This window comes from Haemaphysalis longicornis, unplaced genomic scaffold, assembly GCF_048455015.1.
Source record: "Haemaphysalis longicornis isolate Haplotype H1 unplaced genomic scaffold, Haemaphysalis longicornis Haplotype H1 scaffold_3, whole genome shotgun sequence".
NCBI lineage: Eukaryota > Metazoa > Arthropoda > Arachnida > Ixodida > Ixodidae > Haemaphysalis > Haemaphysalis longicornis.
Genome location: NW_027526335.1, coordinates 59,138,017 through 59,165,533, shown reverse-complemented (window position 1 = coordinate 59,165,533; position 27,517 = coordinate 59,138,017). Strand labels below are relative to the sequence as shown.

General features: G+C 47.8%; 1 protein-coding gene across 1 annotated transcript in view; it reads right to left on the bottom strand.

Moving 5' to 3' along the window:
• Positions 1–27,517, bottom strand: part of LOC144173268 (fatty acid hydroxylase domain-containing protein 2-like) — a 67,465-nt gene that overhangs the window by 8,711 nt on the left and 31,237 nt on the right. Inside the window, exons 3-6 of the mRNA XM_077701754.1 lie at positions 26,484–26,587; positions 13,111–13,229; positions 6,225–6,430; positions 1,022–1,294 (exon numbers count right to left, since the gene is read on the bottom strand). Of these exons, the coding sequence (XP_077557880.1) occupies positions 1,022–1,294; positions 6,225–6,430; positions 13,111–13,229; positions 26,484–26,587 (702 nt within the window). The remainder of the gene's footprint in view (positions 1–1,021; positions 1,295–6,224; positions 6,431–13,110; positions 13,230–26,483; positions 26,588–27,517) is intronic.

Genomic DNA, 27,517 nt, shown 5'->3' with positions numbered 1-27,517 from the left:
TGAAACACGCAGTTTCTCGGTGCCCATTGCGTTGTGGCTTAGGTTTTGAAAGCCTTACTTCAGGGGGCCATGACTACGAAATACAGGTTTGATTCATTAAAAGGACTGCTTCTTCCCAATAACGGTGATAATACTATTAACGCAAACTTCAATAAAAAGACAGAGGATATCTACGCTCGTGTTCCTTAATATATGGCCTCAAGAGCCTGACGCCGCGGGAGTTGTTAAGTTCGGCCAATAATGCATAGTTTCCGTGTTTCCAAGTATATACTCTGTGAACGTCGTGGGGGGGAGTCGTGTTTGGCCGTGTGGCGCAATTCTCCGTTTGTCAGACAGAGCTTGCGGTGGGAACCGCGTCGCAAATCCGTGTAACTAGGCGGCATTTACTGGGCATAATTGCTACTTAGGACATATTTTAGTTTGTTTCTGCTTATAATGTAAGCGTTTCATTGGTGTTTGATAGCCTAGCGTTAACTTTGGTCACTTTCCGTAGTTGTGGGCTCCAATGTTGGCTCTGGCGTCAGTTCCCGCGGTGTGGTGGCGTCAGTTCCCGTGGTGTGGTGGCGTCAGTTCCGGGTACTGCTGGCGACAGTCTCCGAGCGCCATGCGAGCACCGACGGCGGAAAACCGAACATGCTTGCCAGGCACTATGCTTCCTTAATTAAATCCCGTATCCTTTCTTTCGTATCTGCCGTAGTACCATTGGCGGCAAGCCTATCAGCGCGTCTCCTCCTCTCCACACTCCAGTTGTCCCTGCGTCCGATTCCAGCTTCAGGCGGGAGCTCGCTTCAGGCTGCCGCCATCATCGGTTTCGGTTGACGGTAGTAACGCCTTTCTGCGTACGCCCTGGTGAGCCCGGCGGATAATGGCCAAAGCCCAGAGAAAGTCGCTCAGTAAGCCTAGTAACGCTCAAAGCAATTCGAATTTTCGTGGAGGACGCTACAATGACACGCGGTGTCGCGATGCTGACGGATACCAGTGGGCACAGGGGCCTTCCTAATGAGCGGAGGCCGCGACTCACGTGAGGTGGTGGAAGTCGTGCATCTGCGGCGACGGCAGCAGCGGCAGGTGGTATCCCGAGTGCACGATGACCCCGTACGGTGCCGTGAGCACCGCCCACAGCCAGTGCACGCTCAGGTGCGAGCCAAGCAGCGCGGGTCCCGTCACCACGGGCAGCACGTTGGAGAGGACGTGCTCGAGCGTCGAGCAGTACACGGCCGTGACGCCCACCGGGGCCGTCCATTCGTGGTGCTGCCGGTGGAAGCGACGGTACAGCAGCCGGTGGTGCAGGAGCCTGCGTGAGAGGTCCTCCGTGAGCGAATAAAGGGGGGGAATGAGTAGGGATGAAGATGGGTAAAGATGTTGGGTTGAGCAGGTTTAGCAATAGTCCGTTGAGACACCACCATGGCCTTGGCAAGGAACTAGCTGCTGCACGCTGTTTGTGAGCATGGTCCCTAATAACAGCGTCCTTATTTGTATGCTGCTGATTGATTGATTGATTGATTGATTGATTGATTGATTGATTGATTGATTGATTGATTGATTGATTGATTGATTGATTGATTGATTGATTGGTTGGTTGATTGATTGATTGATTGATTGATTGGTTGGTTGATTGATTGATTGGTTGGTTGGTTCTGGAGTTCAACGCGCCGACGCTTGAAAGGCGATGAGGCACGCCGAGGCCCCGGATTAATTTACACCACCTGGGGATCTTTAACGTGCGCCGAAATCTCGAACCCACGGGCGTTTTAGCTTTTCGCCTCCATCACAAAAGCGGCCGCCGGGAAGTGGCCGGGAATCTATCCCGCGTCCTTGGACTCAGCAGCACAACACGCTGATAATCTGCGATCTGTAAAGATAGATATTGGTGCTTGCTAGAGTCCGGGAAAACCCAACACAGTCCAAACTTCTTCCCCCTAGGAAATCCGTGCTCGCGGGCTTTTTTGGTGCATTAGTTTTGATTTACCATTCCTTGGGTTTTCTTTTTTAAATTCACACCCTTCCCCATCGCTTAAAACTTGTCACGCTTGTGAAATTTATCGCATCAAGATTTCGTATTATTTCTTAGTAGAAAAACAGGAGAGAAATGCAGCTGTTGTCATCGACAAACCAGACAGGAAACGGGGAACCGACGCTGCAACTGTACCACTGTACGCCTCCAGAATTTCACAAACTTATCATGCGAGTTGTGAGTCGAAGACTCTACAAATGCGAATAAAAAGTGGACAGAAGGAAACTTGGTTCAAAAAATGTGACTTCACAAAAAATATTGTAAGCTGCACGAACTGCAGACAACCTTAGAGAGAGCTGGACGCAAAGACAGCGTAGGCTTGCAACTCGCTGTTATTACACAAGGATCACATATAACTAGACCAAAGTAGCACCACTGCCCACACGCAGCAAAAAGACCTTGCTCTTACGGACTTCGAAACCTACAACCGCTTTTTCATAAAACTTATTCTAGCTGCCGCAGTGAAAAATGTATGCATCGCCGACACAATTATGTCACTTCTTCCCCATATGGGACGTACCTGCCAGCTGTATCGACGCCGACACAATATCTTTACTTATTTCAGCACCGGCTTCCGCGCGCACGCCAAGCAGTGAACAGGGTGGGTAACTTGGAGTTCTGATCAGGATTAAATGAGCTGAACCTGACAGGATGGGGAATGTAGCTGTCTGGAGCGCGGGTAAATGTCGTTCGGGCTCTCAGGGTAATGATTTGTGTGTGTGTGTGTGTGTGGGGGGGGGGGGGGGGAATAGTCTTTAATTGCACTGGTGAGGCTTTCCTGGTAAAGGCGTCTAGCTTGCTATACCAGATGTATAAAAAAAGGAATCGATGGAGTGATGATGACGATGATGATGATGCGGTCATTAATAGAGTACTGTTCAGAGAGTCTGATCCAGTCCTGTGCTTCGCAGGAAAGACAATAGAGCTTTTGTCACTCGAGATCCTCGTTTAAAGTTAGACCAAGGGCCTAACACGTCACTTAGAGTAAATCCTCTAGAAAGCAGAAGGCCCAAGGACACTAAAAGGGACGTCCCAGATGCTCTGTACCGCGTAAATTCACATAAGACGTGGTTCAAGTCCTCGCGCACGCCACAAAGAGGGCAGAAGGGGGAAACAGCCTGTTTCATCTTGAAGCGAAAGTAACCTGTGTAAACGACATTTAGTCACGCACGGTGAAGAACCGCTTCGTCATGCTTGAAGAGTCCGCCAGGCATCCTAAAAATCCCGTGCGGATTTATGGAGTGAAGCGGCGCGTAATTTTGCGGCGCAACAGCCCACATGGATCGCTGAAAACTCCAGGCAGCCTTAGACGCAAGAGCAAAAGCATCTTGTCTGTAGAACGGTATTGGTATCAGTGGTTCAAGAGAGTGAAATGCTGGGCTTGTTGGTTCATACCATTGCAAAAAAGAAACCAGCGGCAAGCACACGCAGGACAAGAGAAGGAGGGACACAAACACAACGCTGGTTCTTTTGTGTTGTGTTTGTGTCCCTCCTTCTCTTGTCCTGCGTGTGCCTGCCGCTGGTTTCTTTTTTGCAATGGTATCAGTGGCCCGTGTAGGTCATGCGGGATCGATGCCGCAGTGTCCGCCTTGGCATTCCCAGTTATACCGCAGAGGGCAGGAATCCACTGAAGCTCTACATGATGATGTGCCTTTAGAGCTTGTAAGTGCAATGCATTAATGTCGAAAACAAGCTGATCTGTCGGGTATGAGGGGGAAGCGCTTATCGCCGCATTTTTTAATGCTGCGTAATGTATGCATAAGAGATCAAGGGCTGCATACGCTGGCGTTGGGCCGCGCTGCTCTCTGCCGCAATTATTCCTCACTGTAATTCCGGCAGGCCTGCTTCGAGCCGGTGGCAATGACCCCCGATGCTTGTGCAACAGCGATGGCGATGCCTCTCCCTGCGCTTGTGTACGCTTGTCCGGCCAAATAAATACTGCGGTGGTGTCTCTTCTTGACGACTATTGTTGATACGGTTGCAGGCCTATCCTGAAAGGGCGCCGCATCCGTACACGCCGTGGTTGTTGGGTTTCCGTAGTACACCGCGAGACTACGCATAATCCAAAAGCGACCCCCGTGGGGGACAATCAAGATTGTGCAGGCTCCGGTACATCGCGTCATCCACGGAAACGAGGTGGCTGACCCCATCGCTCGATAATTAACCGACCGAGTTGGCGCAGAGAGCAACGTGGCCGAACGCCAGCGCACGCAGCCCTTGACCTCTTGTGCAGACATTACGCAGCACTAAAGACAGCGGTGGTAAGCACTTCACCCTATCTGCCCCACCCCCTCGCACACACACAAGCGCAAATCGTTACCCGGAGAACCGAACGATATTTACGCGCGCGCTCCCCACAGATACACTGAGCTCATGTAATCCTTATCAGGACTCCACGCTTTATCGATTTTGCTGGAAACCCGGAACTCTGAGACCCAGGGTAGGCGGGTGCGATCAATCCCCACTAACTCCCGGCAGCCTATACTGTTCCCCAAGTGAGCTTTGGGGGAGAGCCTTGGCGAGCTCCGGCCTGGACGAACAGCTTCGATTGGCCCAAAGAGCTGTCGATGCCGCTTGCGCTCAGGGCTTTTGGAGTGAGGACGCCCTTCTAAAATTTCAAACTAAGAACACCTCTCGGTGATTAGATAAACGTTTATTATGGTGATCTCTTCAATGACAGTTCATAGTAGAATTCGCCACAATAAATAGTTATTTTATAAGCGGCCCCTTCTCTGCGCTCTACGTAGGAATATTTGAGGCTTTTTCTTTTTTTGCAGCCTTCCATAGGTATGAGTTCAACATTACCTCTATTTATTTCCCCCAACATCATGTATAATTATGGTTATCATTTCAATTGTATTAGCTTCATGCGTTTGGCTTCATCATGTGAGTGCACGCCTTAAAGTTCACACGCATACGCTTATCTTGCTTACGAAAAAACCCCGGGCCATCTCCCCTAACGTGAAACCCGGGGGTGGGTGAAGCATGCAGTGTATAAGCGTATTCTTGGCGCCTTGGCGTTTTTGCCCACGGAGGTGAAACCGTTGGAGGGTACAGGTGTACAGCTTTGCTGCAAGTCCCGTGTCTTGGAAACACGAAGCGTTCTAGAGCGAGGCATTAGAAAACCAGTGTCCCGGTGGGTTCTTTTAGCACGCGTTTTTCCCACGGAAATGAAACGTTCCAGCGCGGGGCGCTGGAAAACGAGTATCCCGGTGTTTTAGTACCGTTACTACATGATACTACGACGACATGAGACGGCGAGGACATGAGACGCCGACAGCCCGAGCCCCTAATAATAGTATGCGCATGCAGGAAGCAACTAAAGGTACAAAATACGCCCGCTTTCCGCATCGGATATAAAAAATAGCACAATCTCAGCTTTTATCTCTATTCCGAAAACACAGATATGCGATAGTAATGCTTACCAAGTTTCGTTTTTAACTCTTTAAATTGTGGACCTTTCAACGTGAATTTCCATGTGAAGGGACAGAGTACGTAGACACCGATGTAAATACGCAAAACAAGGGCTCGCATTATAAACTTGAATTAACACACTCAAAGCCCAACTTTGTGGGGTTTTCTTTTGACCGTTACGATCATCCCCATTTTCGTCCCCAGCGCAGCTGACCTAGTATACGAAGTTGAGGCAATGGCAACCTAACCGGACAGACTTTCCCTACCCTCAGTACTACCGTAAAGTTCTGAAAGAACGCCCACCCAAATTTCAGAGATGTCAAATGAAAAATACGGGATGGCCAGGTGCAAAAAACTACAAACAGTGGTCGCACCGTCAACCAAAACTGCGGTGATATCAAGAAAACATACGACACGGGCGAACTTCCGGCTCAAGTGCGGAAAGGAGAAATGTATTGACCGCATCAACACTTGAATAGATGATTCGCGTTTATTTTGTTCGCTCACCGGCGCTAAATCCATCGATTTTAGGGGGCGGGCGATCTTTGGAGTCTTTTAGTAAATTGGATATTTCACCCCTGAAGGTGGGTGGGCGATTTTTCGGGGATGGGCGTTCGCTCGGAACTTTGCGGCAACCATATTCACGTTGTAGTTGACGGCTAAAAGGACAGATGTGTGCTGTCACACGTATATAAACATGTTTATGATGACGATTATGAGTAACGTGACAATATGACTACAACGGTGGTTTTCTTTCCAAAGAGGACTAAAGCTTTTAATACAATTCGGACCTCACCTGTGCGAGTAGTAAAATAAAACTTCTTCGATGGCAATAAAGCATACGAAGTGCAGCCCCGCTAAAGGCAAAGTAGGCAGATGCAAGCTCTGGTCGAAGCCACGTAGCGACTTCAGCCAGTAGAAGATTACGTTGATCGGCAGCTGAATGAAGAACTGATTGAAAAGCACGCGCTTCACCACAGGCAGCAAATCTCGAAGCGCCACCTGCAAGAAAAACAATGTCTGCTTTCAAGCTGAGTGATTAGATTATCATGCCCACGCGCGCGAAATCGAATTCAGAATTTCTGAATAGAAAATCTCGTCACAGGAATGCTATATTTAGGAGGCATCAGCATCGGTCACCATCATGCTTCAGTCAAAAGAAAGCCACGGCGCAATAACAGATATGTCAAATATAACGCGAATTGCTTTCCTACTTATCAGGCTTGATAATTAAGAAAGTTGAAAGTATGGTGGAGGCCTCTCGAGAAATTAAACGCACTAGCTGATTGATGCCCCTAGGAGAGGTCAACGACTCCCCGCTTCTTCACATTGGCTGGCGATATAAGAAACAAGCGCAAAGCTGGCAAAGACATTGCGCTACCTAAATGTGTATCGTGAAATAAGGCAACTCGAAGCAATTCCCGATTTAGTCTGGCCGTGCGCTGTCAAACTCTGCGTAAATACCAGGAACTTAAGGCACGCGCTTTTTAACTGGGTCAGTTAAGCTCAAGCTGTCCGACCTTAGTCAAACACGAAGAGGTGATCCGCTCTTAATGTTCAGTGCGTCAGACGGTGGTAGCGTGTTTTCCGCTTCCTGCTGTAATGTCTGCGTTCGGATAGGGTCAGCGTTAATGCTCCGTAAAGTAAGCCATAAGATATTTCGGTTCATGCTAGGATTATTTAGGAAGCTGACAGTTTGAAACGTCCTAGTAAACGCAAGTTCATCTGTAATTGAAGCATTTTTTTGTGCCAAACACAATTCGGTCGAGTTATGAACTGCCCAATATATCAAATAAGCCAAGGTTGTGCGTCGTCTTCATGATCCTATTAAAGAACGTTAATTAAGCCAATATAGCCTGTAAGCAATTCTTTGAGTCAATAGTTTATGCGAAAAAATGTTAGCTAATTTAATTACTTGTTCTTAATGCTTTAAGATATTTTTTTGTATTTAAGTACCCTAAAGGCCCGTCAGGGCATTACATAGGAAGGGATGTGGTTATACAACCCAATTGCAAGGTATAAAAAAGGAACAAATGTGTGCATACCAATTTGTACATGTAAATGTGTGTAAGTCAGAGTACAAAAGCAGTGAACAAGACGAACAACACAGTACGACGAACTTTTTATGAAATAACCGCCCCCCCCCCCCAAAAAAAAAAATAATAAAAAAGAAGAAATGAAGAAATTATGTAGCACTTTCCGCGTGAAGGTATCTGAGTAAAGCGGCCTCAAATAAAAATGGACCCTTACAGATACAATACTGCCTGGTAACTGGCTCCAATCATTTGTTGACAGGACAAGGCGAGATGAGCTGAATTTTTCTGTAAGGGCAAAAATTGGGTATAATACCTTGTGTGCATGGTCAGTCCGTAAGGATGCACTGGAAAAATATGTTCCGTGGAAAAGTGCGAGTGGTTATAATATAGTGAATGGAAATAACCAAGACGAAACAATTTGCGACGGAGATTCAGTTTTTGTAGATTAAGGAACTTTTTGAGGAAGGATACACTTTGGGTTCAAAAGTACGAACGGAAAAAAAAACCATACCGCCTTGTTCTGGACTTCCCCGAGTAAATTAGTCAAATTCACTCGGTGGGTGTTCCAGATAATCGACGCATATTGTAGTGACGGTCTTATTAAAGTGGTTTAAGCACGAAATCTGGTGTCAGAGTTAGCAAGTGTTAGCAGTGTTAGCTAGTATTAGAGAGTTAACAGAGTTAGCTAGTGCCGAAATGCGTTGCTTTTCTTTATTTGATGACTGCATCGTCGTAGCAGCCTCTTTTTTCCTTCAAACGTAGTGCCATCATGAACCTGCTTTTCATGCTCCTCTTTTCTTTTTTTTTTTTTTTTTTGAGTGAGCTGAGGGATGAAAAGCAACTGCGTGTACTTTTTTTTTTACCCACACCACAGGCTACACTCGCGAATCCAGTGTATATATATATATGCGTTGCAGAGCCTTCGAAAAGTTACCAGTTTATGGACACGCAAAGGATAAAATCTTTAGGACTTCACTTCAACGGAGAGAAACGTTTCAAAGCGTGCTCGCAGCGACTTCTTCTCGGGACACCAGGCGAGCAGCAGCTCTTGCTCCAATGATGTTCCGCGTGATAATAACGCCCTAATCTGTTTTGGCGGCCCGACACGAAAGGACCAACGATACTGACTATAGGTAAGTATGGTGGTGACGGATAGCCGCCCGTGTACGCAACCACTATCACCACGGGGAATGCGAGTCTGGTGTCCTCTTCCGGAAATCGCGGAGACGGAAGCACAAGGCGAGCGTTTCTCCTTTCGTCAATCAAGGATGGGCTCCGAGTTCCGGCTCGCGATACCGCCATTTACAGCGTCGGCTGCAGCCTAATGGCTCGAAGCAACGGTATGGTGTCGATGTCATGCGCGTTGAGGTTGGCCATACCGTCGTTCCCCGAAATACGCAACCATGAGCACGGACGAAGGATCTTATACCCGCCACGTGCAGGTGATCCCCAGCAATTTCGTTCAAATGGCAGACCCTTTAGGCATAGAGTTAAACATATGGCTTAGAGTGGCATTGCGCATTGAGCGCGGTGTCAAGTTGAATAACGAACCCTGCAAAAATACTCTTTATAACTGTAAATATTTTTTATTTAATTTGTCGCTAGATGTTACTGCCCATATAATCACTGCTGACAGCTTCCGCGTCTTTAGGACCCGGCGGAAAAATCTGATGAAGTGCGCGCAAAGCAGTCTCTACGGTCTAGAACTGTGGAGTTGTCAGTCTTCAAAGAACTGCGGAAAGCGGCACCTGGATGACAGAGAGTTGAAGAACGAGGCCGATATATCTGGCCCTGCGATTCGTAGTGCGCATAATTTGCATAGAAATAATTGGTCCGTGACCTTGTATGGATTCGTAGGCACTCAAATTTTGTCGTGATCGGCCGTCGTAGCGGCTAATAGAGTCGGTCGCAGGCTTCTCACTGCGGAAACTTCTAAGTAGTGTTCAGATGGTTGTGGAAACTGGATGTTGCAGACATTGAAGCTTTAAAAAACGCAAGAAGACATTTGGGCCTGATTTTCTTGTGTTTTCCCTTTGCCCCTTCCCTACGATCAAACTGTTCCTGCATTAAAACCACCCGCTGAATATGATTTAGCGTTGCTCGCATCTTTCTGTTGTAGTACGGCAGCAAAGAAGATGAGACCTACACAACATAAAACACAGCACTTTCCCGACTCACTGGCTTGCTTGCTTAATTGCTACTTCTGTAAATAGCGCGCTCAAATGACTCGTGTAGGCTTCAGTACAAGTCTCTAACCCACGTTTCTAAAACGAAGGCCACAACGCACTCACTAGGTCCCCCCTTAGTTAGCTAAAGCCATCCAGCCATCCTGGCGTTCCAACAGCCCCCGGTTTGATTACCGTACAGAATCAAATTTACCCAATTTTATTTTCAACTCAGTTGCTTTATTTTTGTTCGCTTTGCCGTTTTGCCTACCGTCGCTTCTGTTACGACTACGACGCTATATTTTCGACCGACCGAGGGAACCAGCCGAGCATTAAAATACAAATCTTTTCGCGTGACCACTTGTAGCCTCCTTTCTGGTCTACTATTTTTGATCTACTAGTCGACTTGATTAGAAATACGCTAAATGTGTGAGCCTTGCCAGAGCTCCTTCGCAATGGGAATACATAAACCAACACAAAGCTAATTTAAAAATTTTAACTATGCTCACTACACCGACATGACCCGAACCCCACCATGTATACTCTCGCTCCACCCTAGCAGTCATTGACAACGAGGGCACCGTTCTCAACACAGCTACCTTCCTTCATCTCTCTTCAACCGCGGTCGAAGCAACTCCCAGTGCCCTCACGGCGCCACGGCGGCCCCTCACACACACACCTAACCATAATCACCGGCTCTCCAACAAGCCCGCCGACAATACCCATTTGGAAGAGTACCCCCGGTGGTGTCCAGAAACTCGATGTCATTCCCAACCTACCTCCTCCTCCGTCACTCTGTAGTGGCAGTCCTAGTACCTTGATTTGCTTTCCCGGGACGACGGTGTGCCCGTTCAATAACAAGCGAAGTTCTGGAGGTTCCACCTCCAGAACTTCGTAGGTATTGAACGGGCACACCGTCGTCCCGGGAAAGCACATCAAGGTACTAGGACTGCCACTACAGATTCCCGGGACGACAGTGTGCCCGTTCAATAACAAGCGAAGTTCTGGAGGTTTCCACCTCCAGAACTTCGCTTGTTATTGAACGGGCACACCGTCGTCCCGGGAAAGCACATCAAGGTACTAGGACTACCACTACAGAGTGACGGAGGAGGACACATGGCGGTGAATAACATTATCAGACAGGGAGAACAGATTCTGCACATGTTTCGGAGAATCTCTAACAAAAACAGAGGACTCCTAGAAGACGACCTCCTTCGTCTGAGAGATGATCTCATCACGTCCAAAATCATATATCAAATACCGTACGTCAATCTCAATAGGACTCAAGAGAACAAACTTAACACGCTTTTGCGGAAGGCCACAAAAATCGCCCTCGGCGTACCTTTGTGCGCCAGTACCAAGCTGCTACTCGACACAGGTACCATTAATACACTCCAAGAAGTATTGGCAGTCCACAGACATAACCAACTGGATCGACTGCGAAAATCCCCGCAAGGCCAGGACATTCTCCGCGCTGCGGGCTACAACCCATTGCGAACCCCTACCGGAGAACTGGCTATACTGCCACCAGAGCTGTCGAACCTCATTCAGACAGCACCCATCCCGAGAAATATGGACAAGGAACGCAACCCAGCAAGACGACTCATCCGGGCCAAATTTTACGCAAAGAAAGCCACCAGAGACGCCCATCAGATCCATGTTTACACTGACGCGGCAGTGCAAGGATATAGCTATGGCATTGCATTCACGAGCAGTTCAGGCCAGGAAGGGACAAACCAAGGCAATGGCTATTCCGTCGAAGAAGCCAAGGCCACTGCAATAGCTTGGGCAGCCGCCTGCACTGCGACACAGCACACTCTCACCAACATATACACTGACTGCAAGAAAGTCTGCACCCTTTTAACACAAGGCTTCATTCCCAAACCGGCTTTGGAAGAGCTTAAGCACCTTAAAGGCACGATAAGGGTACACTGGGTACCGGGACACACAGGTTTGGCAGGAAACGAAAGAGCAAACCTGCTCGCCCGCGAAGCGCTTCTCCGGGCACCTGCCAACTGTGATCAAACCCAAAAGCCCGTGACACCGCCAAAACTGCAGCTAAAAGAATACGCAGACAGCAAACGCAAATTCACTCCTCCGCACAAGAAATTATCCAGGCAACAGCAAACCACTATAAGGCTGACGCAAACGCAAACGCTACTCACACCCGACAAAGTTTACATCTACAAAGGCTGTATGAACACTTCCCCGCCAGAGTGTGATGAATGCCACGTACCGATCAATCAAGAGCACATGTTATGGCTATGCCCCAAGGTAGATAGAAGCAGTATCCGCAGGGAGTGGCTGACTCAACCGGCCACGCTAGAGCAGCAGCTATCGTTGGCAAGCTTTGTCCAAAAGACCATAGGCACCCCGCCTTCCCGGCTAGACCCCTGGAAGACCAACTAACGAGGAATTCCAGTGGCCCCCTGGAATGAGGAGGCCTTAGCCAAAAGGGCAAATAAAATTTTCTCTCTCTCTCTCTCTCTACCTACGATCACCATCGTATAGACACCGGGACATTCCTCGCTCCCTGGGAATGAAGCAGCGTATGCTGGGGCCCGCGTGCTTCACTTCAGGGCGTTCCCAACAGAGCCAGGCGGTCTCTCTCCCCCTCCCCCCTCCCCCTACTTCGCCGACACCCTATCGCACTACCGCGCGCTCGCCGAAGGTATTCCCCGCCCCAACCTGCGCTCCCTCTCAAAAAACCACGAATTTTTTTTCTCAATAAACGTTTTACCTGCGTAGCTACCTACAACCGAATAACCACACTTACAGAGTGCTGCAACTACACATCAATACGCATGCATATTCCTTTTTTCCACGCACAATACGTCACTAGAAAGCATTACAAGAATCTGTCTTCCAATCTCGAACTGTTTCGGAATTTGAGAACCACATTCATGCAGTCCCAAGTAAAAATCAACCCTACCCTTGTTGCTAATAATTTGAATGCATGTATATGTTTGCATTCGTGTGTGTATGTTTATATATGTGTATATGCGTAGGTTTGTCATTGTATTCGTATTTCTATCCTGCATTGCACTGCATTGTTTCCGAAATATTTTTCTGTGTTAGGTGTGTACAAATTTAGGCGTGCACGATTATGTAAGTGCACTTATGCGTATATGTTATTCAAGGATTTCGCAACCCCACCCTGTATGAGCCTCACCAGCCAACGGCATGAGTAAATAAAAAAACCTTTAGTCATGCAATGCAACTAACATGCACGCTAACACATTTTCCTGCGTAACAACCGCAAGCTTATGAGTGCTACGGAGCATGTACCCTAGCACTTTTATGCTTTTCTGTGCTTGTATAGTTCTGCGGGTATGAACACAAGCTCCACAAACTACCCTTTTAATAAAGAGTTTATTATCCTTTGTTTAGCTAGAAACTAAAAAAAATATAAAGCGTGAAAACAAAATATATTTTGACACATCCCCCGTCAACAGCAGCAAGGTGTCTCATTGAGCCTTACCTTCGTTGCCGTCCCTTGCACCCTGTACCTCCTGATCGAGGAAAACGCCTCCGTAGTGTCAGCGAGCAGAAAGACCAGCCCGAGCGCCCAGTAGCTACCAACGGTCAGCACCCACTGCCCTGCAAGAGAAGATCTGTGTTGTCAAGCCGAGACAAATCATCTCAGTGGCATCAATCAGAGCGTTAATGACCACATGCATTAAAATGCACACTGGGCGCCCGTTTTAATCCATAGAGTTCATTCAGATGCTCATTAAGCTGGTGCGTATGGATGTCTAGCTCACCGCCTTGACTTTTCTAAGACCAAGTTTTTCGTCTTTTCTTGCTTATGTGAATGGTCTAGAACAATTGAAATACTGATAAAAATACGACAAGTTGTAAAAGCAAACTAGTTTGTCATCAACAACAGCCTATTTGCGCCCTGTGTAGGACGAAGGCCTTTTCCAAAGATTTTCAGTCTCTCGTATCGGGAGTTGGTCGTGTGCTTTCTTTGCCGAAGAATTTTCTCGGTTTATCACTCCATCGAGTCCTTTGTCTTCCTCTATTCCGTCCACCACCCCTTTGTAGCCACTCCGTTAAACAGATGGTCCACCTATTGTAATCAACTACGATGTAAGCACCTCAACTGGAGGCTCTTCCACTTCATCGCAACGTGCCATGAGCGCCGTCCCCATCAATTATTCGCAATTATGCCTGCAAGAGCCTAACAGCAGATCAGGAATAATGACGTGCTTGTGATCTTATACGTGTGTGAGTGCAATCCGCACGCGTGTTTATAGACTCTCAAATTTTGAAAGGTTTAGAGAAAAAAAACAAGAAGGAAAGGAAATGGCGCTAAAAACGAGGGGAACTCCACCGGGAGAGCATCGTATCTTTAAGAACAAGCGGATGCCACTTTTGGCAGGTATCTCTGGCAAGAAAGTTGCGAACGTTTCCAAGCGAGATGTTAGTACTGTTTCTATATACGGAGAAAACGAAGCGTGAGAAGTCGGAACTGTGTGCTTCATGCTTGCAAGAGAACTCGCGAAAGCTCGAAGGACGTTTTTCATGCTAAGTGGAGGGTGCAATAAGTAGCTTTGAAGCTACGCAACCTTGGATTCAAAGCGACGAGCCTTCACAAGGTGGGATGCGCAGTTGCGCCATCACTCGGCTATCTTTCTCGCCACGTGCCCGACACAGTTTCCCGTCTACTCATGCAAAGCCTGACGCTTATGCCGAACTTTCTGAGAGCAGTCATGAAATCCTTCTTCGTCGCATCGCATTATCCGTGTCTAAATATGGGTGCCGAGAACAGCTCGTACAATCCCATCTTGTAAAGACAGCGTGAATGTTTGACGGAGAATAAGCAGGCGATCGTGCCTTTACGGCATCCCACTTGAAGCCGCGATTTTCAGCGAGTTTTTCGCTTCTGCTTTCACTCAACTCCACGCCTGCATGACGGCGCCCGCATAATCTAGGCTTAAGCACACAGAGCTCAAGAACAGCGTGCTGCTACGCTGCGCCTCTCGTCCTGTCTCTGGCAGCGACCACTTCGATCCTTAGTATATTCTAAGCATTTTGATCTGCATTAAATGGCCGCAGTATCTGTAAAAGAAGCATAAGGTTAGTTGAGTCGAAATCCGAAAGCTGCGCTTTTTTTAGTGCATCGATCATAAGGAAGTCGTCAAAAAACAAAAAAAAGAAGCTAGTAATGAAGTATTTAATCATTTCGTTCATTATTTCTTTTACGTTCACTAAGTACGCTGACTTCTTCGTCTCTGACTTTGCCGTGTCATGACCAGATCACCGAAGCTAGCAACGCTGGCATTCAAAAATTTAACTCCGTTAAACTCCGTTTCCAAAAATTTAACAACAGTGTTTTTGTTCTGATACGCTGTCCACGCCTCTTACTGCTGTCATGTCCGAAAGTCCCTAAGAAGAAGCGGTCGAGTGGGGCCACTCTTTCTTTCACGTTTTGATGTCGCTGTCAGGCTTCTTCCAGTGCGATCAGGCCACGCAGCACACACGACAAGCGCAAACACGCGCTAAACGTGAGTGGCCGTTGTGTCCTCAGATATTGAAGCCCAATAATCGAGCGAAACGTCACAGGCCCATGTCTTGTCTTAAAGGAATCGAATTGCGAATGGGAACAAAACCTATATTAAACAAAAAAGTTCGACCAGTAAGAAACCTTCCTGGGTGATTTCTAATACGTCTGCAGCGGCTGACATAGAAACACGGGTAAGGAGAAAAGACGGCGTTGCTAAGAAGGGGCTTAGCGCCCGTCGCTTCCATGAGACTTTGGAATGCGTCAAGAAAAAGGGCGGAGATGAGCGGAGATGACAAGACGGCAGAACAGCGCATCATCCGAAACAATAGCGCGCCGTCGAAGATCTCCGCGTCGTCCCTGAAAGTTGTGCTTTTCTATTTTTTTACTCCAGCAAGTCTCTTACACAGCGAGTCAAGCGTGTCAAGCTATCGCCCATGAATGGCTGCCTTGTTGGGCGGGGAGGGAAGACGTTTTTTTTTTTAGCCAGAAGAAAGTATGTAGCTGGAAAAAGGAAGCGGGCAAGGTTGTTGCTTTCGCGTAAACAACCTTTCTTGTCTGCGTGTATGTGGGAAGATAAGGGAGACTTACAGGTTATCCGCTACAACAGTGGAGGGTAAATAAACACGGAGAAGAAAGCTGCCCTAATAAGACGTGACTGCCTCAAAATTCTGCGGCTATCATGATGTATATAACAAGGAAGCTCCCTGGCATGCGATGGCGACAAACCTTACAAAAATATAAGAAAATAGTCCGCAGCTTTCCCACGCGTCATTAGCGGCCTTCAGGAGGGACAGAGCGCTTGCAGTCCACAGGACTAAGTGAGGTGCCTGTTATTTAGTACTAAGTGAGGTGTGATGACTTTGAGAGTTTTGATATGGTATTGGGGACGATTAGGCGGGGCAATTGCCGGCAGCTGCAAGGCTAAGTCCGCCTTATTCAACAATACTTACTACTACTACTACGTATTGTGGAATCTTTGTTCGAGCGTTCTGAAGAAAAATCTAGAGAGACAAGGCATAATTTCGCTCGGCTTCTTTCTCATTCGCCATCCTTATATTATTTCGTGATACGTATTCGTAGCGCGGCCTTCGTTTGCTTGAGTTCAGTATTAACGTGCGCTGCATATTTTGGACGACGGACGGGGACAGTGGAAAGACAAAATAAATGATGGTGCGCAAACTAGCAACTGGTTTATTGAAAGCTGTATGGTTACTTGTAAGCATGCGGTGGTGAGTGTACACTCATAGATTAAACATGATATCTTCGTGCGCGTTCGCTCATGTTCCATTGGACTTCTCTTTGATTATTTCAATCTCCTTTTCTGTGAGGGCTATTGTGGTCACGCTGATACATTGTTCCACAGACACCATTCTGAAGGCCTCAATCACTTCCCGAACCCTTCGGTCTTTTGGTCGTGATAGCACATTTGCTTGTTTCAGCTTTGCTTTGCATCCGCATTTTGCGCAGTGGGCTGCAAGGCCGGTGGCCTGGCACATGAGCGCACGCGCACGAAGATATCATGTTTAATCAATGAATGTACACTCACCACCGCATGCTTGTAAGTAACCATACAGCTTTCAATACACCAGTTGCTAGTTTGCGCACCATCGTTTGGTTTGCCTTTTCACTTTCCCCGTCCCTCGTCCAAAATATTCAGCGCACTTTAATATTGAATTCAAGAATATACCAACTAGCCCCTAAACAAGCCTAGCTCGGTTAACTTCATTCGCTATTCCCTTCGAAGACTTGTAGCACTCACCACAATAACCTTAAAATGTCTACAAAACACCGCTTTTGTCGAACCTTTCCAAGTCGTAAGATGCGAACCTGACCGTCTTTGAGGGAAAATGTTTCCGTGATAGCACTAAACCAAAACGGACAAATCGGTGAGAAGGCCATTTTGCGCGTGATGGTGCCATTAGCAACTAGCGAAACGGCTAGTTTCAATATATACATCTTACGGTTGCTTACTATTCAAGTCATTTTCCAACGCAGGATTCGGTAATTGGTCTCGGCGAAACGCTGTACGGACTCTGACTTCACTACACGAACGTTTCGCAGTAACCTAGCTGTCACTTGCCTGCGCTGCAGAAAGTCGAAATATTAATCAGGAAGCGAAATTAACCTCTACACCTTATATGGTGCTAATTCTAATATCCGAAAAACGTTGGTACGCAGACAACGAAAGCAACATTCGTGGACTCCGGTTAAGTACCATGCTATTACACCTGCGTCATCGTTTACAAACAACGGTTCGCGGTGGCTCAGTGGCTAAGGCGTTGTGCTGCTGAGCACGAGGTCGCGGGTTCGATTCCCGGCCGCGGTGGCCGCTTTTCTGATGGAGGCGAAAAGCAAAAACGCCCGTGTGTACGAGATTTCGGCGCACGTTAAAGATCCCCAGGTGGTCAAAATTAATCCGGAGCCCTCCACTACGGCGCGCCTCATCGCCTGCGTTGCGTCGGCGCGTTAAAACCCTGCAATCAATCAAATCAACAAACAACGGTTACACTGCATGCAGTAATACCAGTTTTGGACCTCAGTATGAAACAACTCATATGAGCTTCAGTGAATTCGTGCACATGTGTGCGTGCCAGTGTCACGTAAGAACGATTAAGCATCCGGAACTTGCTTTCTCGCGAAGCGCGAATTATTCAGCGAACATATTAGTCTCTTGCACAGAGAATGAACAGCCCAACGTCGTCCTATTTTTACTGTGTTCAGCGGCCAATCGCCCATGTACTGTATGTGCTGGAGAAAGCAGATGCATGTTATTCCGGGACAACAAAAATTAAACATTACATGCACAGAAACAGCACCTTGAAACACATAACTGTCATGAGAAAAACGCCACAGCAGAGAGTTCCTAAATTCACGCGCGTTCCCTGCACACGAAGGCGCTGGCATCGAGGCGCCAACTGTCGGCGCTCATTAGCGTCACGATGCGATACTTCGCTTCGCCTCTCCTGTACGGCAGCACCATCTGAATGAGTCATAGAGAAGGACATAAGGCGCCTTCGCAGAGCTGCTCACGTCTCTGCTCATAGCGCAGTAGGCAGAGCGCTACGTACCTCCCGTTGTGGCGAGAGGCTCGTAGGCTCGAATCTGGGCGCCGCCGCGTCAATGGCACTTTTTCTGGCGACGTCACTTCCGTGACGAATATGACGTCAGTAAGGTCTTTGTGTACCCGGGCATAAAACACTTTCGTGTTAAAAAGTAAGCTGACGAATGTACTGCTGGTTGAGTGCTGACCGCCCTCATCTGCGTGCCTCGACTGGCACCTTTTATGGCTTGTAAATAAGCCTCCCCGTCTGTTACGTCACGCTAATCTGTTTCCGTTGCCCTATGAAAACGAGTGAGTGAGTGAGTGAGTGAGTGAGTGAGTGAGTGAGTGAGTGAGTGAGTGAGTGAGTGAGTGAGTGAGTGAGTGAGTGAGTGAGTGAGTGAGTGAGTGAGTAACGTAATCATCATCATCATTGCTGTCGACGTAGTCTTTATCGATAGGGCACTGGCCAAGATAAATTAATTATTGCCGTGTAAACAGATTGCGGGGAGAACACTACGTGTAAGGGAAGAGAGAAAATGTAAAGAGTAGAGCTTCTCTATATTGAAAAGCACGAAATAAAGAGGCCAGAGTTAGATATAGTGCGGCAACACCCAATCACATAGCGCGGCAGCTGAGTCCAGTCATGACAGAGCGCCCTCGCCTGATACCACCCGCACGGCGGGTAACGCAGCAGCCGAGAGGATACGGCGCTGTGCCCGTGTGCGAGAAATGTGCAGTAGCGCAGTGAAGGTGCCGATCTCAGAGATGTAGCCCGAGCAACAGAACTGCGGTGGATCCGGCGTCCTCTGATGGTGAAAATCGCAGCAGAAGTGCTCATCCGTAAAAAAGAAAAAAAACTACCCTAAGCACCTGCTATTGATCGCAAATACCCGAAACATGGCACATTTTGAGAGCCTTCTTTGTTGGCGAACGAGGTATCGTTTCTTATTTAAAACACCCGGGTCCCAGCCGTACATCGAAACATGCAAACTCCCCTACCTTGCAATTCTGCACGCCGGCATCGCTATCTCGGTTATGCATGCTGCTCCACATATATGCCCCTCAAAGAGTGTCTCGTGCAGCGCTTGGCGTAAAAATAAAATCCGGTACAGTCACGAAAAACACGACTAACGTTTTAACGATTTATTGAACTATTGACCCGTGGGTCCGATATGCGTACTACTAAATCATATGGACCGTATGCCGTGCGGGGTTATTATTTTTTTTTTTCAGCATCCCTTGATGGCCTACCCCGCCGGCTTCTGCCATTGCTATCTCATTTTGGCCTCCTGATTACTTCTCCGTATTGAACAGACGCGAGAGCTTGCTTTGTGCGTCTATGTTTCATGTATACGTTAGATGGCCTCAATCGTTACAGGAAAGAAACCGCATAGTGGTCGGAAAGTTAAAGCGCCTTGGTGCTTTTCTTTTCAATATAGTCAGTCAGCGAATAACAGGAAAAAAGTGACCTTGTTCCTACAAAAACTTTATCGCAGAAAGGTTTTTGCAGACCGGCACATCCATTTCCGTTACGAAATATGAATGCTTTATCGTCACCGAAACGCGAACTCGTCAGCTAGTCTTGCAAAATATATTCTTTGCTTCGCCAGTAACCGTTCCCCCTAGTTTTATCGAGTTAAATATTGGTAGCACTTTCAGAGTCACCTTAATGAAACCTAACCCAAATTCGCCTAATATATCGACGCTGCTGCTTGTCCCCTCTCTCCACCCCCTCTCTCTATCTCTATACTTAACTGTTTCGCCCATTTCGACTGTGACTCGAAGCTCTTCGATGCCGTTTAAGGCCGAATACATTTCTCTCCACAGCTGCACCCAGATGAACCAGGGCAAAAATACAGCTGGCGACTTCTGATATCACACACCGAAGCTCGAATGGGCAGCATGGTCAGCCACTAATGATATTCAAAAAGCGAAAAACAAGAGCGACTATAGATAGGATAAAAAAATAAGAAAGCGTTTTAGCTCTAAGCCTCGCTGCCACCTTGCCACCCCTCTCTCCTCCAATGCACCGTCTGAATCCCCTGTTGATCCGGGCTGCGCTCGTGTAAAACTTTCCCTGCTACTCGCGTAAGCACGCCCGTCTTTTGCAGCTGAGACCGACTCGATGGGAGATCCGACTTGGATGGGCACGTGTTTGCCACATCGTATGAAACTCCCAGGGGAAATATCGCTCAGTCCAGGCTGCTGCCAATGTGAGCGACAAGCGTGGGAGTACGCCCCCGCCGTCACCGCTGCAAGACACTTCCACATCGCGCACCGACTGCGTTTCTTTTTACGGCCGCTGAACGCGTGTTTGCGATGCCAGAATGTGCAGCTTCGTAACGCTGGTGAAGGTGTCGCTTGTCGCCAGTTTCCCAACCAAACCCCAGAAAAGGCAACTTTTCTTCGTCGCCACATGAAGAGGAAAAATAAAGCTAAATCCTCCCATCGGGAGAAATCCCTTCGGCTCGCTTTTCCTACGACGTGTCGTTGCGGGATTATATGAATCACTCCACGGGGTCCGCGATGCCTAAATCGGTTCGTCGGGGCAGGTGCCACTCTCGGCGTACTTTCCCTTTTCGGCAATGGCAACACGTGCTGAAGGGCACCCCGGGATCAGGTATTGAAATATATTGTTTCGGGGTTGGCAAAGCTACGCTTCGAACTGATCCACTTTGAAACTTGTCTCGCTATGAGAGAAGGGGAATGGAACAAGCGGTGTTTATTTAAGCGAATCCTGCTTTGGCTCGCCGACCAGTTTTCTGGGGGACTGCTGCTGCATCTTTCTTGCAGGGCGCGCCGCTGGGTTTTATCTTACACCAGGCGCAGTATTCTCGTGTTTGTGCGTTTTGCGTCCGTTTTATTGTGACTTATACTTCCAGTTGTAGGTTTACTTTTGCGCAACTGTCCTTGTAAACACAGTTTAAACGACTAAAGCTATTTTCAACCATATTTTATGGGTTTCTTGTTCCCCCAGCGAACCAACAACAAGGCGACGAAAAATCGTCTGCTCCAAATCGTCTGCTTCGAGAAGCCACGCCTCATAGCTCCGCCGTGCTTGCATGGCGTCACATCCGGGTGTTCGCTTTTGGCCAATCAGGGCTTGCTCAAAACGGACACTTTTGAAACGGACAGAAAACGGACAAAGGACCAGAATACCGCCTCAGATAAGGCTGGCCCACGGAGCTGGCCTTCGCTTATCGCGCCCGCGGGACCACAGAGGAACTGGCGGACGGAAGTCCAGTTTGTGCGGATATCACGCTCTCTGCGCTTTGAGTTGGTGGCGTATAAACAGCCTGCTTGCCAGAAGGAGCGTCTCCGCCATGCGAACCGCAAATTTTACGTGATTACGAGCCTTCCGCGCGTCGTGTCCGACGACAAGAAAATAGTTGTCTACCGTAAAAACGTGCAGGTAATGATTTCAGTGTACAAGCAAAAATGTAAAGCTTCACTTTATGTCGATAGCCACCGTGTGGGTTCCGCCATTTTTTTCGTACTTCGTATTCCTCTGAAGCAAAGGTTAGGCACTTTTTTTTTTTGTTGTTCTGAGGAGGCAAAAACAAGGCACATCTTTTAACAGCAGAGCTCTTTAGGCCGAGCCTTTTCCGCCCGTCGCACAAAATCCTCGAAGAAAAAAATATCGTTAGGGACGTCCAGGGAATCGAACCCGGGTTCTTGCGACGTGAAAGCGGCAACCTAACCACTGTTCCACCCCGAAAGATATGAGAGAGAGAGAGAGAGAGAGAGAGAGAGAGAGAGAGAGAGAGAGAGAGAGAGAGAGAGAGAGAGAGAGAGAGAGAGACTGCTTTAATGAATACGGAAGAGGTTAGCCCCACTAACGGCGGGGCTTTCTACTGCAGATTGAATGAACATAGTGAGGCGAAAAAAGGAAAGAAAGGGGGAAGAAGTACTTAGTAACAATAAATGAGAGGGAGAAGAAAATAAAATCAGTTAGGAACGTAGACAAAAATTACGGAATTAGGATAAAAAAAATCTAAGTATACCAGGGTTAAAGAACCTCGACTAATCCCGAGTAGGACAAAAAAGCCAAGAGAGCCTTTGTCCCTCGCGCCGCGTCGGCGTGATTTTGCCGCGGACCAAGAAAGTGAGGCAGTTCTGAAGAGTTTCCGCGTAGCAGTCACACAAGAGTTCTTTTCGCTGTGTCGCATTGAGTTGCATGCTGAGGGCAGTAGCGCAAGACATGCCGTATGTCTTCCCTCGCAGAGCACACAGAGCACAATGGCGAGTCCGCCCAGGCTATCTTAAAGGGGCCAGGAAGACAAACCACAAGTTTGGTTCATTCAAAAGATTGCCTCATCAGAACCAAACTGACACCACTTTTAACGTAAACTTCGCTCAAATAAGCTATATAATTAGGAAAAAAGGGAACAGTCATGCGACCCACTAGCTCATTTCCCGCAACATAACCTATGATGTCATACTAGCTAGCTCTGCGATTGGCGGAGGCCGACAAGAGCCAACGCAAATCCGGCAGAGCTTATAAGCTTGCCGAACGAGCTATTTGGGCTTAAATTTAGGGCACATTCTTTTTAAAGCAGTAAGAATGGTGGGACAAACAGTGAAAGGTACGAAAGCACACGTAAATATAGAAGTACCGACGCGTACTGCTGTTTGTACTGCGCGCACTATGCTTGGTTTAGCTGCACCGGACTGCGGGGTTTTGGGGTTCTCTCAGACGACACTGGCCCATTGACGCAAGTAACAGTGTCTTACGTGACCATATTTGTCGAGCGAGCACTAGGTTTCACGAAACAATTATTTTTTTCTCCCTGAATAAAAACAAGCCAGGTTTAAATACGGTCAAAAACAAACCAAAGGCAGAAAACGGCTTGCCGCAGTATGGTGGAGCCATCTAGGTTCACTAACGGTAAACAACGCTTCGCAATAGGCTGCAGAGCGTTCGGTTCCTGTGATGTCATTGCATACCACGAAAGCTCGATTTAGCGGGAAAATCAAAATGTTAACTTAGATTGATTAATTTCTCAGTGAATAAACCATCGTTTGCATCCGAACAAGCGCTGGGGGCACTATAAAACACGAAATCTTTCGAATAAAACAAACTTGTATTCGGTAAGGGGAATGGGGTTAGTTGGCGCGGGGAACAGTAACATGGCAGTGCGCAGCACCTGCAAGGAAAAAAGGCCACTTAGAAATTTTCAGAAGTATTAAAGGGAAATGGGTTAATTTTGAAGCGGAAAAAAATAAATAAACCCAACAACGAAGTTAGACGCCCATAGCCAGTGCTGTACACGTTCCTCTCAAATAAGAACGAAAGCTCGTTCCTCGTTCCTCGCCATTTTTTAAACGAGTTCCCGTTACAAGTTTCTATAACGAGTGAGGGACGCGTTCCAGTTACACTTCGAACATTGGAACGTGTCGTTATATTGACGTTACATTTCATTTTTTTTTTTTTAATTTAAATCTGGTTTCGGATAATCCTGAGGCGAAATGGAGTGAGCAACTTAACACTCACATCGAACTACGTATGTTATACGAATATGAACACCTTGGGCAGAAGATTATCTGGAGATAAAAAGAATTCAACGAAACGCTCCTAGACGAATTTTGTGGGTCTTCAAATGGGCAGCCAGAATAATGCGCTTCAGATATGCAAAAAGAAAGTTAATCCCCTTTACGAACGTAAATGTCTTGCACAAGAAAACGCATTGAGAGGGACAACACATAGGCGTTTAATGAATGCTGATTCAATATTACAGTACGAGTGAAAAAAGAATGTCCAGAATACATATTCGCAACTAAGTACAGTCCTTTGTTTAAACTCAGCAAGAGTTGCATTTCGATGTTGGTGCCGGACAGACGAACCCGGTTTTTTCGTCATCACTTCGTTGGCAATGTTGAAGAGCCGTACCACCAAAGCTCTTGAGGGTACTACCGTGGTGTACTTGAGGATAAGTTGGTTCAGTTCCTTAGGCTCAAGAGACTGCCTCCGCAAGCGCTCATAGGCGTGAGCTAGCATACAGCATGCGCTCTCCATAGACAGTGGTTGTTTTGTGTATATTTTTTTGACGACCGTTGAAACACTCTGTGGTGCCGTGCGCACAACATCGACCGTTCTTGATTGCTCCTTATATTGGGGAACGCGCTAGCATCGGAGCCCAAGCGTTAACAACAGAGCTTCAAAGTGTTACTCTGCCGGATTGAGAGTTCATGGTCGCCTTTTTGCCGCAGACTTGTCTGCTGTAGCTCTATGCTACAGTTTTTAAATTTGGCCTCCGGCTTCTCGTTGTAGGAGCGGAGGAACTATGCGCAATGCAGCAGCCACCAGCTTAGGGTTACCAACTCTTCAATGAAGGAAGCCGGGACGGGGGAAAGGCGGGGGGGGGGGGGGGGGGGGGGGGTAGCTTACTCTAACATAGAGAGGCAACGAAATCAGTTTTCTTTGTGGCAGTATCTTCCAGACAAATTCATTCTTTCTGTGTTGTTGCGACCTCTTGAAGGGGTACTTCCTCTGGCTACATGCTGCTCGCCACAGTTGCTCTTGCTGGAGAATGTGTAATAGTATTGTCGCACTTCACGTGGAAGTTCAGCTTTACCTGAAGCTCTGCCTGGAGACGTTCGCGCTAACTTTGTGTTCCGGAGCGTGACGTGCCTTGTGAGCGTGCATTGGATTGCAAAAAAAAAAAAAAAAAAAAGATTTTAACTGGGTGGTCCGGAAGAAATCCCAGAGATATGGACGGCGCAGAACTCGAGACGTTGTGTGAAAATTCAGGACAGACCCCCAAAATTCGGGACGGTTGGTAACCCTAGGTGAGTATACGCTACTCGGCTGGCCATCGGTGCCCGGCTGGAGCACTGGTGGGAACCTGTCCGTAGCAATACACCACAGCCGTCGCACTGCTATGATGCGAAGGAAAGGTGGCGCAAGAACTCCCAGCAAAATTCCAAAACCAATCGTCAAAGCAAACCTAGCAGTGGGCACATCACGAAACCGACTGTCCGCTAGGTGGGTGAAAAAATTTACGGCGGCGCGTTCGAGCGCCATGGCCGTTCCGTAGGGCAGTAGAACGTCCGAGGTCAGATTCGGCTTGCAGCCCTCAAAGGTGGTTGCTGTTGCGCATGAGATCAGATAGTTCTCGCATCGCATTGGGTGGCAGCGGCAGCATTTCAAGAATATGAGGCTTAAAACATGACGCCTTCTTTTTAAACGCGGTGAGAGCACGCTGGCGACCCTGATGTACATTGACAGACAGCAGAGACGTCTCTTATGGCCTCATCGGCTGGCACGGCTGTCTGTACTGTAGATAAAACGTGTGTGATGAACACGGTACAGTCACGTCTTCTCGTGCTCGGCTTCCGCGTTCCACTTTTATGCACAAGAGAAGGGGTCGCGGCAGAAGACGAATCAAAGGGGCCCCGGAGCACTTGTCTCATGCGCATCTGCGGCCGGTGTAGCGACAAGCCATGCGCACCCGGTGCAGCCTGCCCGACAGGCTGCGGGCCGCTGCGTGGTTATTCTTCTGTCGTTGAAGCACATTGAAGGAAGCACGTTCTGCAGAAGGGCGGGCAAGTTGGGCAGCTTAAAGGAAGATAAACACCATAGCGGCCTGTGGTTTTTGTACTAGCATCAGCGCCCCAAAGCCTTGGCATCAAACACAGCCGAATCCTAGCGATGGAACGTTTCCCAGAAGGAACGCCGTTTCCTCAACCGTTCCTTCGTAAACGTAACGAGTTACCGTTACAGTTCCACCCACTCTTAATGGAACGCAGGCGTTCTTCCGTTCCTCCCAAAAGAAACTAGCTTCAGGAACGCCGTTCCTTGGAACGTCGTTCCGTACAACACTGCCCATAGCACAGCCGTTCTCCGACGAACGGAGGGGCCGCCAGCTCTGCTGTTTCTCCAGCATTGCACTACTAGCGCATGCTGCGACAATTTGTACACACTAAGGCGCGAATCACCCGTATTCGCTTAGCTTTTACAGCTTTTCTTCCGAGATTTTTTTTTTTTTTGGAAATTGCTAGAATAATGTTTGTTTTCTCACTATTTTTCTGCATATTCATTCTTATGAAGCCAGAACAAGGCTCAACAAATGTCAATGGTACTATACTACTCCGACGTTTAGATCTAGGTTGCACGAAACTAAGTTTCACTAACGCTTCAAAGACTCACCTTTGGACTACTTTCCTATTTCTACTCTTTCCGCTCCCCTTCGTCAGACGTCAAGAATTTAAAAATGGCGCAATATCAGAAGCTACAGTTGAATGGGCGACCAAAAAAAGACAGGAGTGCGTGGTGTAACCATAGACAGGGGACTCGACGTACCACCGGCGGTCAGGATGAAGTAGTTGCCTCCGAATGCGTACACTATCCTGCTGTAGCTCGAGTCCAGAGTCGCTCGCGCTACTTCCCAAACGTACCGCACCAGCCTGCAAAGCGTCAGCAAAAGAGGCAACAGCAAGGACTCAAAACTGGCGGGGCCAGAACACACTCTTCGGCGGGCACAGAATACTCTATTCTAACAGAGTAAAGCAAGGTGTTAAACTCTTGAACGAAACATTTGAAGGAACTCCTGTGTTGGAAATTCTCATATTGTTCCCATAATTATTTCAAGGGGACCATCTTCGGGCATGCACCTCTACGTATGTTTGTTTGGAGGTCTTAGGTATAGGTCCGTGTTCCATACAGCGTATGCTTCAGAAATAACCCTCAAAAAAGGGAGCGCGCACATTAGCTGTGACGCGGTCCGTAGCGCATGCTTCAGACATAGAATACAAAAGAAAAGAATCGTGAGGCTTCGAAATAAAACATAAATACAGTGCGCGAGCCTGCGCAGAGCCACGTAAGAAAGAGGAAAATGCCTGTTGTGTTAAACTGGTTCGATTTCAACGCGCCACGCACCGACCTTCGCACTTCGTCCGGTTCTGCTCTTCTCACACAGCGGCGCAGGAGTCATCAGAGAGCCATTCAGCATTCAATTAGGCATTAATGCTCCCGCATTCACAACTCGTAAGAAGTGTTTGGGAGACCTCGCATTCTTTTAATTAAATACCCGGTGGGGGCCATGTGTCACGTGTTACAGACGGACGGACGTATTTATGGGGAGTCACCAAACAATAATTGTGCGTTAAAACACTTTTGTAAACGGCGATACCTGCATATATGTTGTAAATCCAAGGTGGTTAAATTATTCTTATTTTCTTCGCTGTATAGGGGGGTTTAAAAGAAATGCCAACAACGGTGCGCACAGCCTCCGACGCATGCTGCACCGCCTGTCTGCAAAGTCGGTCAGCTGCAGGCATGCGCAGTTCTCTCAGAGTGTTTGAGAGTGTGGGCCACTTGTAGACGGAATGCGCGAT